This window comes from Pristis pectinata, chromosome 4 (genome assembly GCF_009764475.1).
Source record: "Pristis pectinata isolate sPriPec2 chromosome 4, sPriPec2.1.pri, whole genome shotgun sequence".
Lineage (NCBI taxonomy): Eukaryota > Metazoa > Chordata > Chondrichthyes > Rhinopristiformes > Pristidae > Pristis > Pristis pectinata.
In genome coordinates, this window is record NC_067408.1 from 4361091 (window position 1) to 4386665 (window position 25575).

At 49.1% G+C, this 25575-nt stretch overlaps 1 protein-coding gene across 3 annotated transcripts in view; it reads right to left on the bottom strand.

The window, feature by feature from the left end:
* tnip1 (TNFAIP3 interacting protein 1) overlaps positions 1 to 25575 on the bottom strand; it is an 81684-nt gene that overhangs the window by 39997 nt on the left and 16112 nt on the right. For 2 of the 3 annotated variants that reach the window (XM_052013808.1, XM_052013807.1), the window contains exons 2-5: positions 14157 to 14364; positions 10929 to 11072; positions 7990 to 8084; positions 3918 to 3986 (exon numbers count right to left, since the gene is read on the bottom strand). In XM_052013808.1, coding sequence (XP_051869768.1) covers positions 3918 to 3986; positions 7990 to 8084; positions 10929 to 11072; positions 14157 to 14322 — 474 coding nt within the window. In that variant the 5' untranslated portion in view covers positions 14323 to 14364. Of the gene's footprint in view, positions 1 to 3917; positions 3987 to 7989; positions 8085 to 10928; positions 11073 to 14156; positions 14365 to 15133; positions 15261 to 25575 lie in introns of all 3 variants that reach the window. The other variant, XM_052013806.1, reaches the window with a different exon arrangement.

The following is a 25575-nucleotide window of genomic DNA, read 5'->3' on the forward strand; positions in this document are numbered from 1 at the left end:
GTGACAATAAACTAATTACCAATTAACCCAAATCATAAACTCTCATTTCCCGCTTCACAGATGCTGCCTGACCTGTTGAGTATTTGCTACTTTGCTCGAGGTCCCTCTGAGTCTGAATCACACCCACCCCCCCAAATCTCTTCAATTGCTTCATCCTGGGAATTTTGCTTCATTTGGACTGAGGCACACTTGCTCACAGATAGCGAGTACTGTGACTCACAAATTGCGTAAAATCTAAACTACCACAATTGCACTACATACATCCAGCCAGGAAGAGTCTTGGGAACGTAAAATCAAAAAAAAATTACACAAGAAAAGATTTAAATAAGCTTGCATTTTTTCTTAAAAGGTTCTCTGAAAGTGACAACAGAGGTAGATAGGGTGGTGAAGGCGTTTGGCACGCTGACCATCGGTCAGGGCACAGAGTACAGGAGTTGGGACGTCATGTTGCAGTGGTACAAGGCATTGGTAAAACCAAATTTGGAGACTTGTGCGCAGTTCTGGTTGTCCTGCTATCGGAAGGGTGTCATTAAACTGGAGAGGGTGCAGAAAAGATTCATGAGGATGTTACCAGGACTGGAGGGCTTGAGTTATAAGGACAGGCTGGAACTGTTTTCCCTGGAGCGAAGGAGTGACCTAATAGAGGTTTACAAAATCACGTGGGCATAGATAAGGTAGATGACCAGTCTTCTTCCCAAGGTAGGTAAGTCTAAAACTAGAGGGCGTAGGTTTAAGGTGAGAGGGGAAAGATTTAAAGAGGACCCGAGGGGCAAGTTTTCTACAGAGGGTGGTGGGTGTGTGGAACGAGCTGCCAGAGGAAGTGGGTGACGTGGGTAGAATTATAATGTTTAAAAGACAGGTGCATGGATAGGAAAGGTTTAGAGGGATATGGGCCAAATGCAGGCAAATGGGACTAACTCAGGTAGGCAACTCTGTTGGCATGGACAAGTTGGGCCAAAGGGCCTGTTTCAGTGTTGTGACTCTAATGCATCAATTTCTCAGGATTTACTTCCTGTCCGAGGTCACCCTTGAACTGAGGTGCTTGTGGACCATTTCAGAGAGTGTTTAAGACTAAACCACATTGAAGGTTGAGCGAGCTCGGGCTTTTCTCTTTGGAGAGGAGGATGAAAGGTGACATGATAGAGGTGTACAAGATGATAAGAGGCATAGATCGAGTGGACAGTCAGAGACCTTTTCCCCAGGGCGACAATGACTAACAATTTTAAGGTGATTGGAGGAAGGTATAAGGGGGATGTCAGGGGTAAGTTTTTTTTACACAGAGAGTGGTGGGTGTGTGGAACGCACTGCCGGCAGAGGTTGTGGAGGCAGATACATTACGGACATTTAAGAGACTCTTAGATAGACACATGAATGATAGAGAAATGGGGGGCTATGTGGGAGGGAAGGGTTAGATAGATCTTAGGGCAGGATAAAATGTCGGCACAACATTGTGAGCCGAAGGGCCTGTACTGTGCTGTAGTGTTCTATGAAGACTGAGGGCATTCACCCTATGTATTTTATACACCTCCATAAGGCCACCCCTCAGTCTCCTACGCTCCAAGGAATAAAGACCTAGCCTGCTCAACCTCTCCCTATAACTCAGGCCCTCGAGTCCTGGCAACATCCTTGCAAACCTTCTTCGCTCTTTGCTTTAACAGGGTGACCAATGCCGTACACAATTACATTTGTATATAAAATTATGACAGGCATAGAGAGGGTGGGTAGTGAGAATCTTCTTACCGCCCCCCCTCCCCCCCAAGAGTGGAAAAGTCACATACTAGAGAGCAAAGCTTTAAGGCGAGAGGGGAAAATGTTTAAAGAAGATTTACAAAGCAATTTTGGTTCCCCCGCCCCCCCACACAGAGAGTGGTGGAAGTAGCTAGTACAGCAATGTTTAAGGTTTTTAAACAGAGACATGAAGAGGCAGGGAATGGACGGATATGGACCACGTGCAGGCAGATGGGATTAGTTAAAATTGGCATCATAGTACAGTTCAGCACAGGAACAGGCCCTTCAGCCCACGATGTTGTGCTGAACTCATTAAACTAGTAATTAAATGCCTAACTAAAGATAAGACAAAACATTTTTATTAGTCACATGTACATCGAAACACACAGGGAAACGCATCTTTTTGCGTAGAGTGTTCTGGGGGGCAGCCCGCAAGTGTCGCCACGCTTCCGGCGCCAACATAGCATGCCCACAACTTCCTAACCCATACGTCTTTGGAATGTGGGAGGAAACCGGAGCACCCGGAGGAAACCCACGTAGACACACGGGGAGAACGTACAAACTCCTTACAGACAGCAGCGGGAATTGAACCCGGGTCGCTGGCGCTGTAAAGTGTTACACTAATTGCTACACTACCGTGCCTGCCCCTAGTTTATTTGATATCAATAAACTAATCCCTTCTGCCTACACAGTGTCCATAGCCCTCCATTCTCTGCACATTCATGTGCCTAAGAGCCTCTTAAACACCTCTATCGTATCTGCCTCCACCACCACCCCCTGGCAGTGCATTCCAGGCACCCACCACTCTGTGTAGAAAAACTTGCCCTGCACATCCCCTTTGAATGTTCCCCCTCTCACCTTAAATGCATGCTCTCTAGTGTTAGACATTTTGGCACTGGGAAAAAGATACCAGCCGTTTACCCTATCTATGCCTCTCATAAGCTTCTATCAGGTCTCCCCTTAGCCACCACTACTCAAGAGGGAGCAACCCAAGTTTGCCCAACCTCTTGTCGAAGATTGCAGAGGGACACTGATAGGATGCAGAGCTGGGCTGAGAAGTGGCAGATGGAGTTCAATCCGGAGAAGTGTGAGGTGGTACACTTTGGAAGGACAAACTCCAAGGCGGAGTACAAGGTAAATGGCAGGATTCTGGGTAGTGTGGAGGAGCAGAGGGATCTAGGGGTCCATATCCACAGATCCCTGAAAGTTGCCTCACAGGTGGATAGGGTAGTTAAGAAAGCTTATGGGATGTTAGCTTTCATAAGTCGAGGGATCGAGCTTAAGAGCCGTGAGGTAATGATGCAGCTCTACAAAACTCTGGTTAGACCACACTTGGAGTACTGTGTCCAGTTTTGGTCACCTCATTATAGGAAGGACGTAGAAGCGTTGGAAAGGGCGCAGAGGAGATTTACCAGGATGCTGCCTGGTTTAGAGAGTCTGCATTATGAGGAGAGACTAAGGGAGCTAGGGCTTTATTCTTTGGAGAAGAGGATGAGGGGAGACATAATAGAGGTGTACAAAATATTAAGAGGAATAGATAGAGTGGACAGCCAGCGCCTCTTTCTCAGGGCACCAATGCTCAATACAAGAGGGCATGGCGAGGTTTTTTACCCAGAGAGTGGTTGGGGCATGGAATGTGCTGCCTGGGGTGGTGGTGGAGGCAGGTACGTTGGTGGAATTCAAGAGGTTACTAGATAAGCATATGGAGGAATTTAAAATAGAGGGATATGTGGGAGGAAGGGGTTAGTTAGATAGTCTTAGGCGAGGTTTAAAGGTCGGCACAACATTGTGGGCCGACCTTTAGCACATTTAGGGATTTTCTCCCCATAGCACATTTTCTCCTCAGGCAACGTCCTGGTGAACCTCTTCTGCACCCTCTCCACAGTCAGCACTGGCATTGTGGGCCGAAGGATGGTGAGGGGGAACCAGAGCCCCAGGGAGTTTAAAGCAAGCGGGGGAACCGAGGACCAGGTGAGTAGACAGAGATCACGGCAAACGTCGCCTGGTGAGTCAGGCACCAAACGGTCAAGATTTCTGGATGGTCGGACAACAGATCACACAACCGGTCCCAACCGGGGCTGGTCACTCCGCAAAAGGAAAGGCTATCAGAATCTGAGGAGGTCAGATCGGGGCACGATACTTCACGCAGTTGGGCCGACACCATTCACCCCAACTGGAGCAGCACTCACCTGGTGAGCCTCCGCCGGTGTTTCGTTCTTGTCGATGGAGTTCACCACCTCAAACTCGGAAGACGAGCCCTGTGCGGAAAGCAGAGTGGCTACGGTTACAGACGCAGACCTCTGCGGTTCGGTGGGGACATGTTCGAGTGCGGTCACTGCCCCGGTGTTCCCAGGGGCTCTCCATTAAGAGCAGGGAGAGGGGTTTTATTTGGGGGTGGGGGAGGGGGGAGGTGGTCGCAAGAGGCACTGGGGCGGACGTGAGGAGAAACAGTCAACCGCAGGCTGACTGGCAGCAGCCAACCCCCCACCCCCCCATCACAACCAAATGGACAGCCCAACGTGGGCTCCCCCCCCCGGGGGCTCCAGTTTCCTCCCACATCCCAGGAACATGCAGGGTCAGTGAGTCGGCCCCTGCTGGCCAAAGAAACACGGGAGAGTTGATGGGCATGTGCGAGAGGGAACAAGTTTGAAGGCTTCAGGGAAATAAGGAGAGGGGGAAAATGATCGTATTGCTTCCCCAGGGAGCTGGCAAGAACCCGATGGGTTGAATGGCCTTCTGTTGTGCTGTTACAAGATAAAAGCCTTGACTGAAAGACAGTTGGACAGGTACATGGATAGGAAAGGTTTAGAGGGATGTGGGCCAAATGTGGGCAAATGGGACTGGCTCGGATGGGCATCTTGGTCAGCAAGACCAGTTGGGCCGAAGGGCCTGTTTCCGTGCTGTATGACTCTATGAAGTACGTGGCTTCCAGAGAAAGGGAACACCTACACAATGCAAAAAATCAGATCAATACAGCACTGGAGGAGGACATTTGGCCCGTCGAGTTGATTCGAGCAATGGCAATCTCCACCACCGGCCCACCATCGGCAGCTTCAAAACATTAGGCAATAAATGTTGGCATTGCTGGTGAGCTCACCTCCTGTTACATTAATAACTAATGCAGGCTATTGGGCCCATCAGGGCTTGGTACGGCAACTGCTCTGCCCGCGACCGCAAGAAACTGCAGAGAGTTGTGGACACAGCCCAGCGCATCACGGAAACCAGCCTCCCCTCCTTGGACTCTGTCTACACTTCTCACTGCCTTGGTGAAGCAGCCAACATAATCAAAGACCCCACCCACCCGGGTCATTCTCTCTTCTCTCCTCTTCCATCAGGCAGAAGATACAGGAGCCTGAGGGCACGTACCACCAGACTTAAGGACAGCTTCTGTCTCACGGTGATAAGACTATTGAACAGTTCCCCAGTATGATAAGATGGACTCTTGACCTCATAATCTACCTCATCATGATCTCGTATCTTCTTGTCTGCCTGCACTGCACTTTCTCTGTAACCGTAACACTTTATTCTGCATTGTTATTGTTTTCCCTTGTACTACCTCAATGCACTGATGTGATGAGATGATCTGTATGGACAGCATGCAAAACAAAGATTTTCACTGTACCTTGGGACATGTGACAATAATAAACCAATTTTTAGCCCAGCTCCACCTCCAAATCCCTCGCTCCGATCTCCAGATCCCTCAACACCTTTCATCCCCCAAATAATCCATTGCTCTCAATCCATCCTTGTTCATTCTCGCCAATAAGATCCATTAACAATTTTATGTCAGAAAGCAGGTGAATGTGATTAACGTCACTGTTTGTCTCTGCCAGAGGGCTGAGCTAACACACACTTTAAATCAAACCTCCTTTGTGTGAGGCAGTGGATTTTGGCTTATGCAAACATCTGGGCAGGAAGGACTGATTTATGTACACAGCTGTCTCACTGGAACACGAGGAATTCTCTCCCAGAAAGAGTGCGGGACGTTTGCTGACTGAATAACTTTCAGTCAGACAAGGGCTTTCAAAAAAAGCATTGGATATTTTGCTCAGTGAATCTCTTCAGTCAGATAGAGATTTACTTGATGGGTCAGCTGGAGATGGGACGGTCAGGAACAGATCAGCTCGGCCTCACTGAGTGGCAGAACAGGATTGAAGGGCTGAATGGCCGATGCCTGTGTGTCCGATCCCCTTGAGGGGAGAAACCTGCTGGAGGGTGGCTCATCTCTCAGCCGTCTGGTCGAGTCCCGATTCCCCTCCCCAGCCACCCAATTTGAGGGCCAATGGGGGACTGCCGGGCTCTCTACGCCGAGGAGGGAGGGCGAGTGTCAGGGAAGAGTTTAGTAACGTCAGGAAGGCAACATCCATCATCAAAGATCCCCACCATCCGGGCCGTGCCATCCTCTCACAGCTCTCATCGAGCAGGAGGTACAGAAGCCTGAAGTCCCACACCGCCAGGTTCAGGAACAGCTTGAACCAAGCGGCACAACCCTGATCACTACCTCAATGTAGCAACACTATGACCACTTTGCACTAAAGTTGACTTTTTTTTTGTTCTAATTGTGTTCTTTCTTGTAAAAATTGTGCACAATTTATAATTTTTTCTTCCTGTGAATGTTGTTATGTGATGCTGTGTCTGTGATGCTGCAAGTAAGTTTTTCATTGCACCTGTGCCCACATGGACTTGTGCAGATGACAATAAACTCGATTTTGACCCAACACAAAATCAGTGCCAACAAAGAGTCATACAACACGGAAACAGGCCCTTCGGCCCAACTGGTCCATGCCGACCAAGGTTTCCAGTTGCCTGTGTTTGGCCCATATCCCTCGAAACCTCTCCTATCCACGTTCCTGTCCAAGTGCTTTTTAATTGCCTCAAGCATTTCCTCTGGCAGCTCGATCCATATACTGACAACTCTCTGGGTGAAGTAGTTGCCCTTCAGGTTCCTATTAAATCTTTCCCCTCTCACCTTAAACCTGTGCCCTCTAGTTCTTGATTCTCCAGCCCTAGGAGAAAAAAGACCGCATTCTCGCTTCTCTTAGTTGTTCAGAGTCGAAATGCACCAGCCAAGAGGCAGGAGGAAGGGTGAAGGGAGAGGTGCTGGGACAGGGGTGCGAGAAACGTTGAAGAGGTAAACCTAGCAGCAAAAAACCAACGTTAAGTCCATAGCTCCCTCAAAGTGGCCACACGTAGATAGGGTGGTAAAGGTGTACGGCACGCTTGCCTTCATCAGTCGGGGCATTGAATATAAGAGTCAGGAAGTCATGTCGCAGCTGTGTAAAACTTTGGTTAGCTTTTAGATTTATTAGTCACATGTACATCGAAACACACAGTGAAATGCATCTTTTTTGCGTAGTGTGTTCTGGGGGGCAGCCCGCAAGTGTCGCCACGCTTCCGGCGCCAACATAACATGCCCACAACTTCCTAACCCGTACGTCTTTGGAATGTGGGAGGAAACCGGAGCACCCGGAGGAAACCCACGCAGTCACAGAGAGGACGTACAAACTCCTTACAGGTAGCAGCCGGAATTGAACCCAGGTCGCTGGCGCAGTAAAGCGTTACACTAACCGCTACACTGCCGTGCCTGCCACACTTGGAGTATTGTGTGCAGTTCTGGTCGCCCCATTACAGGAAGGGTGTGGAGGCTTTGGAGAGGGTGCAGAAGAGGTTCACCAGGACGCTGCCTGGATTAGAGGGAATCAGCTACAAGGAGAGGTTGGACAAACTTGGGTTGTTTTCTCTGCAGTGTCAGAGGCTGAGGGGAGACCTGATAGAGGTTTATAAATTTATGACAGGTGTAGATAGGGTAGACAGTCAGAATCTTTATCCCAGGGTAGAAATGTCAAAAACTAGAGGGCGTGGGTTTAAGGTGAGAGGGGGTAAGTTTAAAGGAGATTGGTAGGTGTGTGGAAGGCACTGCCAGGGGAGGTGGTGGAAGCAGAAACAACAGCAACATTTAAGAGGCATTTAGACAGACCCATGAACACGCAGGGAATGGAGGGAGATGGACCACGTGCATTTTAAATTGGCATCGTGGTTGGCACAGACATGGTGGGCCGAAGGGCCTGTTCCTGTGCTGTTCTGTTCTATGGTTAACGAAACACGGGGAGTGGGACAGAGGGGAGGAAGACCAGACGCGGGGAGTGAGCTGCAGGGCGAGAAGGTGTTGGCAAAGGGGGAGGAGAGTGTGGTACGTGGTGGGGTGAGGGAGGACACCCGGACTGCCTGGAACACCGGACCAGACGAGGACTCTGTACTCACACTGGACGCAGGCTTCTCTTCTGCCTTGGCCTCCGCTGGCTTCCCAGACTGGTCCGATCCACAAGACGGCAGCTGCGGGCACGCCTGTGCAGAACCTGCAACAGTCAGACATTTCGTCAGCCCAGGAGCAAACCAGCCTCACCCACCCAAGGCACACAACATACTCCCAGTGTAAAGCATTTGTAACCAAAGTCAAACTTCACTTGTTAATGCTTCTTTAAAAAAAAGCACTTGGATCCTTGTACAGTGCACTGCCCCACACAGTCCCCAAGTTCAGGTGGACGTAAAGGGATGTGTGGGAATCAGCACTGCAGCCACCCCCACACTAATTAACGCTCTCATTTTATTTGCAGTGAATGCAAAGGAAAACCTCTCAACTGTGCTCAACGCCCTCTGCTGAACAAAAGAGAAAGAGTCAGAGGACTTCAGAGAGGTGCAGTGGGTAGGAGCCGCTGCCTCACAGCTCGAGAGACCTGGGTTCAATCCAGACCTGGGGCAACGTTTGTGTGTGGAGTTTGCACTTTCTCCCTGTGACCGGCTGGTTAACGACGTGCAGGTGGGTGGGTAAAATTTTCCCTAGAGTGTAGGACCTGGGGGTGCGGTTGCTGGGAATGTGGGGAGAATAAAATGGGATTAATGACTGATCTGACTAACCCCAATACTCCTGCCTACCCCCAATAACCCTCAAGATCCCTCGAGGCTGCTGCACAGGTCGATAGGGTTGTTAAGGCAGCGTATGGAGTGTTGGCCATTAGTCAGGGGATTGAGTTCAAGAGCCACGAGGTGATGTTGCAGCTCTATAGAACTCTGGTTAAACCACACTTTTATTGTGTTCAGTTCTGGTCACCTCATGATGTGGAAGCTTTAGAGAGGGTGCAGAGGAGATTTACCAGGATGTTGCCTGGATTGGAGAGCATGTCTTATGAAGATAAGTTGAGTGAGCTAGGACTTTTCTCTTTGGAGAGGAGGAGGATGAGAGGGGACTTGATAGAGGTGTACAAGATGATAAGAGACATGGATCAAGTGGACAGTCAGAGACTTTTTCCCCAGGGCGACAATGGCTAACACGAGGGGACACAATTTTAAGGTGATTAGGGGATGTCAGGGGTAAGTGCTTTTTTTAAAAACAGAGAGTGGTGGGTGCATGGAACGCACTGCCGGCAAAGGTTGTGGGGGCAGATACATTAGGGACATTTAAAAGACTCTTAGACACATGAATGATTGAGAAATGGGGGGTTATGTGGCAAGGGTTAGATAGATATCAGAGCAGGATAAAATGTCAGCACAACATTGTGGGCCGAAGGGCCTGTTCTGTGCTGTAATGTTCTATGTTCTATAACCTTGCCCCCTCTCAGTAGTCAACAATCGATCTACCTCTGCCTTATAAATATTCAAGGACCCCTCCACTGCCCTCTGAGGGAGTTCCAAAGACTCATGACCCTCTGGGAGGAAAGAGGAAAAATATTCACCTCAGTCTTGGTCTTGAATGGGCACTTGATGGTCAGCATGGTGTCTGTGGGCAAAAGGGCCTGTTTCCCTGCTGTATCACTCCACAGCTCAGGGTATGACACAATTACACACTCACTCAGGCTTAGGCAGCCATAAGATATAGGAGCGGATTTAGGCCATTCGGCCCATCGAGTCTGCTCCACCGTTCAATCATGGCAGATTTTTTCTCTCAACCCCATTCTCCCCGTAACCCTTAACCCCCTTATCAATCCAGAACCTATCAGTCTCTGCCTCGAATACACTGAGTGACTTGATCTCTACAGCCCTCAGTTTAAGATTATGAGAGGCATAGATAAGGTGGACGGTAACAGTCTTTTCCCCAGGGTAGGGGAGTCCAAATCTAGGCGGCATAGGTTTAGGGTGAGAGGGGAAAGGTTTAAAAGGGACCTGAGGGGCGACTTTTTCCACGCAGAGGGTGGTGAGTGTATGGAACGAGCTGCCAGAGGAAGTGGGTGAGGCAGGTACAATAGTGTCAGTTAAGAAGCACTTGGATAGGTACATGGAGGGGCGGGGCCTGGAGGGATATGGGCCGAACGCAGGAAATTGGGACTAGCTGGGTGGGCACTGTGGCCGGCATAGAGTGGTTGGGCCGAAGGGCCTGTATCCGTGCTGTATTGCTCTGTGGCAACGAATTCCACAGATTCACCACCCTCTGGCTGAAGAAGTGACAATGACTTTGCCAACATCAGCTGTACAGGGACAGTCTGCACCAGCCTCATTAAACACCAACCAAGTTGGTCAACCCCCAGTTCATGGGGCCCTGACTAGGTGGGTGTGGAGACGATATTCCATCCCCTAGGAGAATCCCAAACCAGGCCTCACCGTTTAAAGATAAGGGGTCACCCATTAAAGACCAAGATTATGGTGAAATTTTTTCTCTCGGAGGGTCTCAAGTCTTTGGGACTCACTCCCTCAGAAGTGCAGTGGAAGAGTCTTTGAATATTTTAAGGCAGATTTGATTCTTGGTAAGTGAGGAGGTGAAAGGTTACCAGGGGTAGGTGCGAATGGAGACACGAGAGACGGCAGATGCTGGAAATCTGGAGCAACACACAAAGTGCTGGAGGAACTCAGCAGGTCAGGCAGCATCTGTGGCAGGAAATGGACAGTCGACGTTTCGGGTTGAGAACAGTCCAGATGAAGGGTCTCGACCCCAAACGTCAACTGTCCATTCACCCCCGCCACAGATGCTGCCTGACCTGCTGAGTTCCTCCAGCTCCTTTGTGTGTTGCTAATTGGGAATGTGTTGAGGTTGTAATAAGACCAGGCATGATTTTATTAACGGCAGGATAGGATTGATGGACTGAGTGGCCTTCTCCTGATTCATGCTTTTGTGGGTCTTGAGCCTCAAAGTCCAAACCCAGTGTTGGGGAACGGTGGGGGTGATCCCACTGGGAATTGCCCCGAGTTCCATGCCGGAAGACGCCACGTACCTTCTGCACCACTGGAGGCCGCCGGACTCTGCGCCTCCTGGGGCAACAGGGTGATGGTGGACCTCAGGACCTCCTGACGGACCAGCTCCTCCACCTTCTGCTTCAGCTTTGTGGCTTCGGACTGGGACTCCTCCAGGAGGTTGCCTGGGAGAGGGCGAGAGGGAGGGAGGGAGAGAGGGAGACTGTGTGAACACCCAGGGAGCACTAACAGCCATCAAACATGTTCCTTCCACAGCCCATAGACATTCTCCCCATCACCAACACTCCCTCCCACTGCCCAGGGAGGCTCTCCCCCCATCAGACTCTCCCCACCCACCAAATCCCCTCCCACTGCCCAGGTACACTCTCCCCCCGCCCCCCCCCCCCCCCCCCCATCACAGACATCTGCTCCTCAGTGTCCCGGTGGCTATTTGGGGGCCTATAGAATACTCCCAACAGAGTGATCACTCCCTTCCTGTTCCTGACTTCCACCCACACGGACTCAATTGACAATCCCTCTATGATGTTCTCCCTTCCTACAGCTGTGATGTTATCCCTGACTAGCAATGCCACCCCCACCCCTTCTACCCCTTCCCTATCCCTTTTGAAACATCTAAACCCCGGAACCTCAAGCAGCCACTCCTGCCCTTGCGACAGCCAGGTCTCTGTAAGGGCCACAGCATCGTAATCCCATGTACTGATCCGTGCTCTAAGTTCATCCCCCTTATTCCGAACACTTCTCACATTTCAACCCAGCTAACTGACCGCATTTATGCCCCGTCCCCTGCCTGTCCTTCCTCACCTTCTCTGTACGCATGGCATCTACTTCTACACCGACTGATCCATCTTCTAATCTAACACTCTGGTTTCCATCCCCCTGCCGACCTAGTTTAAACCCTCCCCAACAACTCTAGCAAACCTGCCCGCAAGGACGTTGGTCCCTCTCCAGTTCAGGTGTAACCTGTCCCTTTTGTACAGGTCGTACCCTCCCCGGAAGAGATCCCAGTGATCCACAAATCTGAACCCCTGCACCAACTCTTCAGCCACTCATTACTCTGCTGTATCCTCCTACTCTGTCCCTTCCTGGCGCGTGGCACAGGCAGCAGTCCCGAGATTACTACCCTTGAGGTCCTGCTTTTCAGCTTCCTTCCCACCTCCCAATACTCACTCTTCAGGACCTCATCCCTTATCTTACCCACGTCGTTGGTGCCAATGTGCACCAAGACTTCTGGCTCGTCCCCCTCAAGAATGCTGTGCAATCAATCCAAGACGTCCCTGACCCTGGCACCTGGGAGGCAACACCCCATCCAGGAGTCTCATTCTTGTCCACAGGATCTCCTGTCTGTCCCCCTAACCAACGAATCCCTGTCACTATCACACTCCTCCTCTCCCACACCCCCCTCCCTCCCCCCAATCACCCTTCCTTTCTGAGCCACAGAGCCAGACTCTGCCCCAGAGACCTGGCTGCTGTGGCTCTCCAGCAGTGATTCATCCCCCCCTCCCCACCCCCAACAGCATCCAAAACGAGGAGGCATATAGAAGTGAGATAGGTCAGCTGGTTAAGTGGTGTCATAACAACCACCTCGCACTCAACGTCAGTAAAACCAAGGAACTAATTGTGGACTTTAGGAAGAGAAACACACACCAGTCGTCATTGAAGGGACTGCGGTGGGAAGGGTGAGCAGCTTCAAGTTCCTGAGTGTCAACATCTCAGAAGACCTATCCTGGCCCAGCACATAGATGCAACCTGAAGAAGGCACGCCAGCATCTCCACTTTCTTAGAAGTTTAAAGAGATTCAGCACGTCATTAACGACTCTGACAAACTTCTGCAGGTGTACAGTGGAAAGCATTCTGACCAGTTGCATCAGGGCCTGGTATGGGAACTCTGATGCACAGGAACGCAAGAGGCTACAGAGAGCAGTGGGACTCAGCCAGCTCCATCACGGGTACAGCTCTGCCCACCATCAAGGCCATCTACAAGAAGCGATGTCTCAGGAAGGCGACATCCATCATCAGGGACCCCCACCATCTGGGCCGTGCCCTCTTCTCAATGCTGCCATCGAGCAGGAGGTACAGGATCCTGAAGACCCCACACCTCAAGGTTCGACAACAGCTTCTTTCCCACTGCCGTCAGGGTCTTGAACCCATCTGAAAAACCCGAATTCTGCCTCGGCTATATTTCTCTCAACTTGCATTAATGTCATTATGTTATTTTGTGTTTATGCTGTTGTGTAAGTTACGTATAATTTATGTTAATTTAAGTTTATAGTCAGAGCACTACAGCACAGAAACAGGCCCTTCGGCCCATCTAGTCCATGCTGGCCTGGTTTTCTGCTTAGCCCCCTCTACCTACACCCAGACCATAGCCCTCCATACCTCTCTCATCCATGTACCTATCCAAACTTCTCTTAAACATTACAATTGAACCTGCATCTACCACTTCCGCTGGCAGCTCGTTCCACACTCGCACCACCCTCTGAGTGAAGAAATTCCTCCTCAGATCCCCCTTAAATATTTCACCTTTCACCCTGAACCTATGACCTCTCGTTCTAGTCTCACCCAACTTGAGGGGAAAAAGCCTGCATGCATTCACCCCTCATAATTCTATAAGATCTCCCCTCATTCTCCTGCACTCCACGGAATAAAGTCCTGACCTATTCAACCTTTCCCTATAACTCAGGTCCTCAAGTCCTGGGAACATCCATGTAAATTTTCTCTGCACTCTTTCAAGCTCATTGATCTTTCCTGTAGGTAGGTGACCAGAACTGCACAAAATACTCTAAATTCGGCCTCACCAACGTCTTATACAACTTCAACATAACATCCCAACTCCTGTACTCAATGCCCTGGTTCATGAAGGCCAAAGTGCCAAAAGCCCTCTTTATGACCTTATCTACCTGTGACACCACTTTCAAGGAACGATGGACTATTCCCAGGTCCCTTTGTTCTACCGCACACCTCAGTGCCCTACCATTCACTGTGTTATGTAATGTACTGTGTTGCTGCAAAACACTCATTTTCATGGTATTTACACCCTGTGTATGTGTGCCCATTACAATAAAATGGAAGCCCACAAATGAAAGTAACCTCCCTGGAGAACATGCATTTTTGGTATTTTGAACCAGAGAAAATAACTGGGGTCCAATGTTGTGCTAAAAGGTGGAGGAACTGGACACAATCGTCCCACCAGGGCTCAGCTGCAGTCTCGTACAACTGAACCGCCAGGGGCAAACCCGCAGCTTCGTTACCCAAGCTCTTCAAGCCTTTCATTCTCTCCTTCAGGACGTTGTTCTCGGCGACCAGCTGCTCGTAGGAGGTGGGCGAGGGTGGCGGGGGCTCGGAGCTGACGCCCTTCATCAGCCCAGCGCCCGTCCCGCCTGGGTCATAGATTCGGTAGGGGATCCCGGCATCCATGGCGGTGCAAGGTTTCTCATCCACAGAGAACACTCCTCATCACTGCAAAGGAGCAAGGGCCAGGTCAGTGGTTGCACAATATCCAACGTGTACACACACACACATACACACACACACACACACACACACACACACACACAGAGTCCCTCCTACCCTACGCTCACATACAAAAACACGGTCCCAACCTGTGCCTTGCAGATAATGGACAGGCCCTACACTGTCAGGAGGAGAGTTGCTCTGCAACATTCCCAGTCCCTGACCAGCTCTTGGGACCACAGTACTCAGGGCAGGCATGGTAGTGTAGTGGTTAGCATAACGCTATTACACTGCCAGCGTCCCGGGTTCAATTCCGGCCGCTGTCTGTAAGGAGTTTGTACGTTCGCCCCCTGTCTGCGTGGGTTTCCTCCGGGTGCTCCGGTTTCCTCCCACATTCCAAAGACGTACGGGTTAGGAAGTTGTGGGCGTGCTATGTTGGCGCCGGAAGCTTGCGGGCTGCACCCAGAACACTCTACACAAAAGATGTTTGACTGTGTGTTTCAATGTACATGTGACTAATAAAGATATCTTATCTTATCTTCAAGTGGCTGATCCGGTTGAGTTTATGGTCCATCACTGCGCGGTGGGCAGGGGACGAGACAGGGTGCTACAGCACAGGAACAACTCGTCCATGCGACCAGAACTGCCCACAGTGCTCCAAGTGTGGTCTCACCAACACCTTTACAGCTGTAATATGACATCTCAACTGTTGAGCTCTTAAACAAACTGAAACGCTTCGCCTGGGAGAATTTTTCTATTCAGAGTGCAAACTGACCTCCGCTTTCGAATGTTGGGCCACAGACGGAAACCCAGGGGCTGTTCAGCGGTTTGATCGCTGCACCCAGCGTCCTCCTGGCTTCAGACTACACAGGCATTTGGCAGTCGCACAGAAAACCTGTGGTCTGACCAAAACAACAGCTGGAATTAGGACGGCTGAGGGTTGATCTGCCGCCCCTGGTTCCTGGTGTGGGAAACATCCCAGAAATACAAGCTCCCATACACAGTCATCCAGCACAGAAACAGGCCCTTCAGTCCACTGAGTCCATGCCAACCATCGACCACTCACGCACACTGATCCCATCTTATTCTCCCCACATTCCCATCAACTCCCCCCACCCCCGCCAGATTCTACCCCTCACCCACACACTAGTGAACAACTTACAGAGGCCAATGAACCCACCGACCCCGACGTCTTTGGGGTGTGGGAGAAAACAGGAGCACCCAGGGGAGAAAACCAGGTCAGAGGGAGAACGTACAAACTCCACACACACAGAGCGCCGGAGGTCGGGATTGAACCCGGGTCCCTGGAGCTGTGAGGCAGGGGCTTTACCTAATGCGCCACTCTGGTGTAGTACCTCTGCCACGGGGGAAAGCTTCCTACTATCTGTCCCCCTTAGTTTTATACGGTCAGGTCCCTCCACTCCAAGGAAACCCAGCCCAGCTTGTCCAATCTCTCCCTGTAACTGAGACGTCCCATCCCAGGCAACACCCTAGTGAATCTCCTCTGCACCCTCTCCAGTGCAGTCACCTCCTTCCTATAGTGTGGTGACCAGAACTGCACACAGTGCTCCAGCTGTGACCTGACCTATGTTTTATAAAGTCACATCATAACTTTGTCAACATGGAACAGTTCAGCACAGCACAGCACAGGCCCTTTGGCCCATGACTTCTGTGCCAACCCATGATGCCAATCCAGATTTAGCCCCACCTGCCTGCACATGGTCTACATCTCTCTGCAACAACAAACAATCTGCTGGAGGAACTCAGCGGGTCGAGCAGCATCTGTGGGGAGGAAAGGAATTGTTAACATTTTGGGTCGAAGCCCTGCATCAGGACTTTCTTCACGACAGATGCTGCTCGACCCACTGAGTTCCTCCAGCAGATTGTTGGTTGCTCCAGATTCCAGCGTCTGCGGTCTCTGGTGTCTATCTCCCTCTAATCCCTGCCTTCTCACTTGCCTGTCTAAAGGCTTCTTAAATGTTGTTATTGTAATGCTTTGTGGCTTTTATATTTCATATCCTCGGTGGCTTCTTCACCACATTATCTACCCATAAGATATAGGAGGAGAATTAGGCCATTCAGCCCAACGTGTCTGCTGTTATTCAATCATGGCTGCTTTTTTTTTTCAACCCCATTCTCCCACTTTCTCTCCTTAACAATCCAGAACCTAACAATCTCTGCCTTAAATACACCCAATGACTTGGCCTCCACAGCCCTCTGTGGCAACAAATTCCACAGATTCACCACCCTCTGGCTGAAGAAATTCCTCCTCATCTCAGTTCTAAAGGGACATCCTTCTATTCTGAGGCTGTGCCCTCGGATCCTGGTCTCTCCCACTGACAGAAATATCCTCTCCACGTCCAGTCCATCCAGGCCTTTCAGTATCCAGTAGGTTTCAACGAGATCCCCCCCTCATCCTTCTGAACATCAAGTACAGGCCCAGAGACATCAAGCACTCCTCATACATTAACCCTTTCATTCCCGGGATCATTCTTGTGAACCTCCTCCGAACCCTCTCTACAGCCAGCACATCCTTCCTTAGATACAAATAACTATGCTGTTCCCTTAAGCAAGCCTTAGACTTCAACACTTAAAGCTTTCATTTCCTCAGTACTTTTTTTTAAAAAGAGGGCCGTACAGTTCATTATATATACCCTAGCCAAATGGTCATGTGCAATTAATGCTTCCTCATGGAGATCTTGTGGTTAGAGTTCCCCTAGGAGGTTGTGACCACAATACGATAGGATTCCAGAGACACAAGAGATTCTGCAGACGCTGGAATCCGGAGCAACACACACAAAATGCTGGAGGAACTCAACGGGTCAGGCAGCATCCATGGAGGGAAATATCCAGTCGACATTTCAGGTCGGGACCCTTCATCAGGACTGGAAAGGAAGAGGGCAGAATTCCAGATGCAGTTTTGAGGGTGAACACCACAGGACCAAATCCACTGCCTTCCAATTAAATAACGGCAACTACAATGGTACAAAGGTGGAGCTGTCCCAGGCGGACTGGGGGATATCTGCCAAGTGACAGGTCAGTGAATGAACAGCAGATATTCCAACAGCGAGCGCATAACTCAGCCGGAATTTATCCCAATGAAAAAGAGAGGGTTTCCAAGGGAAAGAAGCACAATCTGTGGTTAATAAAGGAGTTTAGGTCAATGTTAAATTGAAAAGTAGGGCATACAAAGCAGCAATGACCGGTTGTAGGTCAGAGGACTGTGAATTTTTCAGGATCAAGCAGAGAAAGCAGAGAATCTCATAAGGAGAAAATTGATTGAGAGAAATATTAAGAACTGAGAGCAGCATCAAAATACTTTCTATGGATTCATAAATAGATAGGGTTCAGGTGGGTGTGGGGAGCCCTCAAGAACAAGGGTCCAAAGACATACAGGTTAGGAGCTGTGGGCATGCTATGTTGGCGCCGGAAGCGTGGCGACACTTGCGGGCTGCCCCCAGCACATTGTCAGTAACGCAAAGAGATGCATTTCACTGTGTGTTTTGACATGTGACTAATAAAGATCTACCCATCTAATAACAGGAAACAAAGAAATGGTACACACGTTGAATCAGTTTTTTTGCATCAGTTTTCGCACCTGATGACACTGTAAATATCCCCAAGATAACAGATGGGCTACTTTCAAATAACTTGTAAAAATCACGATCACAAAAGATAATGTATTAGAGAAGCTCATGGGGCTAAATGTGGACAAATCCCCAGGACCCAATGGACTACATCCAAGGGTTTTAAAAGAGGTGGCTGCCAAGATAGTGGATAGGTGAAATCCTTCAAAACTCACTAAATTCCGGGAGGTTACCAGAAGACTGGAAAGCAGTCTTGAAGATAAATCATGTTTGACAAATTCACTTGACTTCTTCGAAGATGTAACAGGGAGGGTTGATCGAGGGGAACCTGTAGATGTAGTATATTTAGATTTCAAAAAGGGAGGGAGACACAAGGTGGGGAACTAAAGGCTGGTTGGTTTAACATCTATTGTTGGCAAGATGCTAGAGTCAATAATCAAAGAGGAAATAACTGATCATTCAGGAAAGCCGAGTATAATCAAATCTAGTCAACATGGTTCTATTGAAGATAAATCATGTTCGACAAATGCACTTGATTTCTTTGAAGATGTAACAGGGAGGGTTGATCGAGGGGAACCTGTAGATGTAGTATATTTAGATTTCCAAAAGGCACTTGACAAGATAAGATATCTTTATTAGTCACATGTACTCGAAACACAGTGAACTGCATCTTTTGCGTAGTGTGTTCTGGGGGCAGCCCACAAGTGTCGCCACACTTCTGGCACCAACATAGCATGCTCACAATTTACTAATCCATACCTCTGAATGTGGGAGGAAACCGGAGCACCAGGAGAAAACCCACGCAGAAACGGGGAGAACGTACAAACTCCTTACAGACAGCGGCCGCAGGTCTCTGGCACTGTAATAGCATTACGCTAACCGCTACACTACCGTGCCTGCCAACTAAGAGCCCAAGGCATTGGAGGAAGTGTGAGATCATGGATTGAAAATTGGTTGTCACATAGAAAACAGAGTTCTTTTCAGGCCAGAGGGGTGTAACTTGTGGAGTACAACAGGGATCGGTTCTTGGCCCCCAATTGTTTATTTCAAGGAGGAAACAAGTTGGTCGATGATACAAAAATAGGTGGAAGGGCATGTTGTGAGGAGGACCTTGTAATCCCGCAGTGGGATATATAGATAGACTGGGTGACGACCAGGCACAAGGAGTTTAATATGGGGAAGTGTGAGGTCATGCACTTTGGTAAGATGAGTCAAAAGGCAGGTTACTATCTAAATGGAGAGAGCCTGCAAATGAGGGAAGTTCAGAGGGACCTAATGCACAGATCACAAAAAGTCAGCAGACAGATCCAACAAGTAATTAAGAAAGCAAATGATGTATTGGCCTTTATTGCAAAGTGGTTGGAGTCTGCAATATAGGGAGATTTTGTTACGGTTGTACAGGATGTTGGTGAGGCCACACTTAGAATACTGTGCACAATTCTGGTCCCCTTACCCAGGAAGCGATTTAGAGCAGTCCAAAGAAGATTCGTTGGGTAACTCAGGGAGGAGAGGAATGTCCTATCAAAAAAGACAAGACAGTTTGGGTCTGTATTCATAGAACAGTAGAGCACAGAACAGGCCCTTCGGCCCACAATATTGTGCCGACATATTCCTTGGGGTTTAGAAGAATGAGGGGTGACCTTATTCAAACATACAAGGTCCTAAAGGGGCTCGACAGGGTAGATGTTGAGATGTTTCCACCAGTGGGAGAGTCACGAACAAGGGGACAGAGTTACGTGATAAGGGGCCTGTCATTTAAAATTGGGTGGAAACTTCTTCACGGGTGGCGAATTTCTGGAATTCTCTGTCCCCGAGGGTACTGGATGCCAGATCATTCAATAGACAAGGTGGAGATAGGTAAATACTTGATCAAGGAATTAAGGGTTCTGGGGAACTGGCACGGAAGAGGAGTTGAAGCCAGCATAGATCAGCAGGCTTGAGGGGCCGAGTGGCCTACTCCCGCTCCTGTTTTCTTGTGTTGTAGATGTTTCACCCCAAGTTTATCAGGATTAAATTCCACCTGCCGTTTCTCTGTACATCCTACCAACCCACGTCATAGTATATCTGAACGCATAGGAGCAGAATTAGGCCATTCGGCCCATCGCATCTGCTCCGCCATTCGATCATGGCTGATTTATTTTTCCCTCTCAACCCCATTCTCCTGCCTTCTCCCCGCAACCTTTGACGCCCTTATGAACCTATCAACCCTCTGCTCTAAATACACCCAATGACTTCGCCTCCACAGCCATCTGCTGAAATGAATTCTACCCTCTGGCTAAAGAAATTCCTCCTCATCCCTGTTCTAAAAGGACGTCCTTCTATTCGGAGGTTGTGCCCTCTGGTCCTAGACTCTCCCACTACTGGAAACATCCTCTCCACGTCCACTCTATCAGGCCTTTGCTGGTACATAGCACCAGCATTCTTCAAGTCATTTGCAGATCTACTAATCATACCTAGTACATTCACACCGCGATCACTTCCGCACACAACAAACTGTGGGTGTCCCAGTGCTTGGAGTACACCACTGCTCACGGCTTCCAATCACAGAATCAACCCTTCACCCTCTGCTTCTATCACCAGCCCAGTTTGGATCCAGTTTACCGAACAGTCCTGAATAGACTAGCCTCCCACACGGGACACAATCAAAGGTATTGCTGAAGTCCATGTAGACCACATCTACTGAACTACTCTCATCAACACACTACAGGCGCTCTCCAGGTGACAAACAGGACCTGTCCATAAGTCAGAAAATCACTCGATATGGCAATCACACCTCCACAGTGTTGTAATGAATGGCATCAGAAACACACAAAACTGATAATAAAGTATTATTGTCACTTGTACTGAGCTACAGTGGAAAAACTTGTCTTGCATACCGATTGTACAGGTCAATTCATTACACAGTGTAGTTACATTGAGTTAGTGCAGAGTGCATTGAGGTAGTACAGGTGAAAACAATAACAGTACAGAGTAAAGTGTCACAGCTACAGAGAAAGTGCAGTGCAAGTAGACTAAACCCACACTGTATTGCATGTTTCACTGCACTGCAACCTAAAAAGTATTACTAAAAATAGAGAGAAAGAGAGACAACTAGTACTCCTGTTCGTAGGAAGGAACACATGCACGTATGTTGGACTTTGGAATTTAATATTGTGGGAGCTCTTTCGAATATAGGGATGCCCGTAAACCAAGGACCAACTGCAGTCACCCCCTCAGAAAGTTCATTCAAATTTGTCAGACAGGATATCCCTTTAACAAAACCATGCTGAATATGATCGTTTAATTCCTGCCTTTCCAAATGCAGATTAATCAAGTCCCTTGGAACTTTTCTCCAATAATTTCCCTGCTACTGACGTCAGACTCACTTGGCCTGTTAGTACCTGGCTTATCCCCACTGCCCCTTCCAGGGAAAGAGCCCATAATAGATGTAACGGGACAGAGAAATCAGCAGAGGAGGCATGGATCCAATGGGTCGAATGGCCTCACACAGCAGTGGAGCAGGCCCTTTGGCCCACTTTGAGTCCATGCTGACCACCAAGGAGCATTTTGTGCATCGATACAAGACTCTCCCTCTCGCAGGGGGTGGTGAATCTCTTGGGGGGGGGGGGGGGTCACTCCCCCTGAGGGTGCTGGAGGCTAGATCACCGGGGGCACTTAAAGTGGAAATAACTTATTTCTTGAAAGATGGGGGAAGTGAGATGCCAAGGGGAACGGGCTCAGGAGAGGAGGAGGCCTGCAGCAGATCAGCCATGATCTTGTTGAACAACAGGACATTTGAGAGGACGAGTGGCCTACTCCTTGTTATATTCCCCACCCAAAATCTTTAAAAATGAAACAAAAAGCAACTACAAAAAGAACATCAGAAATAGGAGCGGGGGAGGCCATCTGGCCCATCGAGCCTGCTCTGCCACTCAATAAAATCATGGCTGATCTGGCCATGGACTCAGATCCACCGACCTGCCTTTTCCCCATAACCCTTAATTCCCCTACGATGCAAAAATCTATCTAATGGTGTCTTAGATATATTTAATGAGGTAGCCTCTACTGCTTCCCTGGGCAGAGACTTCCACAGATTCACTGCTCTCTGGGAAAAGCAGTTTCTCCTCATCACCGTCCTAAATCTACTCCCCCGAACCTTGAGCCGTGATACAACCAGATAGGATGCTTTCTATATAGAGGTTTTAGAGGTTTACAAAATCATGAGGGTGTAGATAAGCTGGATTGTCCCCTAGATCAAGTAAAGGGAGTCTCCGAAGAGAATGGAAACTAAACACTTTTTATTCTATTACACCATCCTTTAATCCCCAGAGAAACCTTGGGAGCGGTGGGCTGCATCGTTCAAGTCCGTCCCGGTGTCAGGCTATGACGGGGAACTATTCACTGAGACAGCAACGAGCCCTCCAATTAAAAATAGGAAATGCTGGTAAGACTCAGCAGGTCAGGGCACATCTGTGGGAAGAGAAATCAGAGCCAACGTTTCGAGTCGAAGACATTTGATGGGGAGCAGTCCGCCTCTGGAGTCCCCTGTAGGTTTCTTGAGGTGGGATCACCTACTCGAGAGGATGTGCGATGCCTCCAAAAGATGGCCAGAAATTCAAAGACCGACAGGGCAAAATAATGCTCAGCCCATAGTTAAGACATTGAGTACAAGAGTTGGGACGTCATGTTACAGCTGCGTAGGACATTGGAGAGACCACATCTAGAATACCATAGGAAGGATGTGATTAAGGTAGAGAGGGTGCAGAAGAGATTCACACAGACGTTGCCGGGACTGGAGGGGTTGAGTTACAAGGAGAGACTGGACGGGCTGGGACTGTTTTCCCCGGAGCGAAGGAGGCTGAGGGGTGACCTTATAGAGGTTTATAACATCATGAAGGGCATAGATAAGCTGGATTGTCACAGTTTATTTTTCCTCCTCAGGGTATGGGATCTGAAACTGAAGGACACGGGTTTAAGGTGAGAGGGGAAAGATTTAAAGGGGACCTGAGGGACAACTTTTTCCACACAGAGTGGTGGTGGATATATGGAACGAGCTGCCAGAGGAAGCTGTGGGGGCAAGTATAATTACAACGTTTAAAAGACATTTGGACAGGTACATGGATAGGAAAGGTTTAGCGGGATATGGGCCAAATGCAGGCAAATGAGACTAGCTCAGGTCAGCATGGACAAGTTGGGCCAAAGGGCCTGTGTCTGTGCTGTATGACTTTATAAGAGCTGGGGAATAAAGGGGAAATTGAACAGGACAAAGAAGCCATGAAAATAGGTCCTAGAAAGTTAATTCTGATTCCCAGGATTGGTAAGTTTTATTAACCAGCCTTGATAAAGTGTTTACACTTCACAAGGAACCCACCCCCAGTACAAACAGAAAGCCAAAACATTCTGGGAACAAAACCACTCCGTCAGAAAATGAAACCAAAACTCACCCAACCCTTCGCCAAGAGATAAAGTCAGGAAACAAACAGGGAGGGAGGGGCAGGGAGACTGACTGGATAGCACCGTAGGCTGAATGACCCTACAACAGCAGACTTACGGTACCAAGCAAAGCAAAATCCTGCAGGTGCTGGAAATCTGAAATAAAAACAGAGACTGCTGGAAAGACTTGGTAGATCAGACAGCAGCTGTAGAAAGAGACCATAAGATATAGGAGCAGAATTAGGCCATTCAGCCCATCGAGTCAATCATGGCTGTTTTTATCTCCTGTCCACTCCCCATAACCCTTAACCCCCTCACCAATGAAGAACCAATCAATCCCTGCCTTAAATACACTTGGCCTACACCACCCTCCCTAGCAACGAATTCCACAGATTCACCACCCTCTGGCTGAAGAAATTCCTCCTCATCTCAGTTCTAAAGGGACGTCCCTTTATTTTGAGGCTGTGCCCTCGGATCCTGGACTCTCCCACCGATGGAAACATCCTCTCCACGTCCACTCTATCCAGGCTAAACTTAACAGCTCCAGGAAAAGTGTAAACACTTCAGGTTTGTCAGGTTTTTCCCCATAACCCTTAATTCCCCTACGATGCAAAAATCTATCTAACTGTGTCTTAAATATATTTAATGAGGTAGCCTCCACTGCTTCCCTGGGCAGAGACTTCCACAGATTCACTACTCTCTGGGAAAAGCAGTTTCTCCTCATCTCCATCCTAAATCTACTCCCCCGAATCTTGAGCCGTGATACATCCAGATAGGATGCTTTCTATAGAGGTTTATAAAGATTTTAGAGACACAGAGAAAGTGCAGTGCAGGCAGACAATAAGGTGCAAGGGCCACGACAAGGTAGATTGTGAGATCAAGAGTTCATTTTTAGCATACGAGTGCTTGTTCAAGAGTGCTTTGGCACACGGAGTTATGACTACGACATATTTCACACCCACCACTCCCTTCTCAAGTTAAGTGTCTGCTGAGGGTATGAGGCCAGGAGCTGGGAGGGGAAGGGGTGGAGGGAAATGAGGGGGAGGAGAGAAGGGCAGACAAAGAGAGCAACGGTGGAAGATTCTGACACAACTCTCTGGCGTACAATGACCCATAATGAAAGCAGCGGGTGGCGAATGAACAGCGTAATGCAAGCTTCCTGGTTGTTGAGCATGCAAACAAACTGTGGGAACCTCTTTACAACCTCGCACGCAGCTTCTAACAAGGCAACAGGTTGAGATGGGACAGAAACCAAAGTGCTTGCTACATTTTCACACGCAGTGACTGGCCGCTTGAGGGAGTTTCTACAAAATAATATTTTCGCTTTTGCATCACAACATCAGCTCAAGAGGCTCTGGTCTCAGGGCAGCTTTGTTGCACGTCAAGAGATGTGTATCTCTGTAGCACCTTTCCCAAAACTCGGGGTGACACAGCGGGTAGAGCCACTGCTTCACAGCGCCAGAGACCCGGGATCTATCCCGACCTCTGGTGTCGTCTGTGTGTGGAGTTTGCACGTTCTCCCTGTGACTACATGGGTTTCCCCCAGGTGGTCCCGTTTGCTCCCACATCCCAAAGATGGGCCAGCTGGTGGGTTAATTGGCCGCTGTAAATTGCCCCCAGTGCGTGGGTTAAGGGTAGAACCTGGGGGAAGTTGAAGGTGGGGAGAACAAAATGGGATTAATGTCAACACAAGAGACTGCAGATGTTGGAATCTGCAGCAAAGAGCAAACTGCTGAAAGAACTCGGATCAGGCAGTGGGATGGTCGATGATTCAGGTCGAGACCCTGCATCAGGACTTGGGGAATGCAATCCTTAAATAATTTTTATTCCGGAGGAGAATTGGTGCTGGAGGGCAGGTGATTCATGGGTTGCAGCTAGAAAGTCAGGCCAGGGTCAGGAGTAATATCAGATTGGTGTGAGTGGGTGGTTGATGGACACTGCAGACTCAGGAGGCCCGTTTCCATACTGTATCCCTCTACAACTCTCTCTATCCCAGTGCCTCACAGCCAATCATGTACCTTTGAAGCAGAAATTGAATTCACAGCGCTAGATTTGCAGCAGCCAATTCTGGCATAGCAAGATAGGGAAACAGGCCCTTTGGCCCAACTTGTCCATGCTGCCCACCTAAGGTAGTCCAATTTACCCACAAGTGGCCCATGTCCCTCTAAACCTTTCCTATGCACAGACATGTCCAAATGTCTTTTAAATGTTATTATTG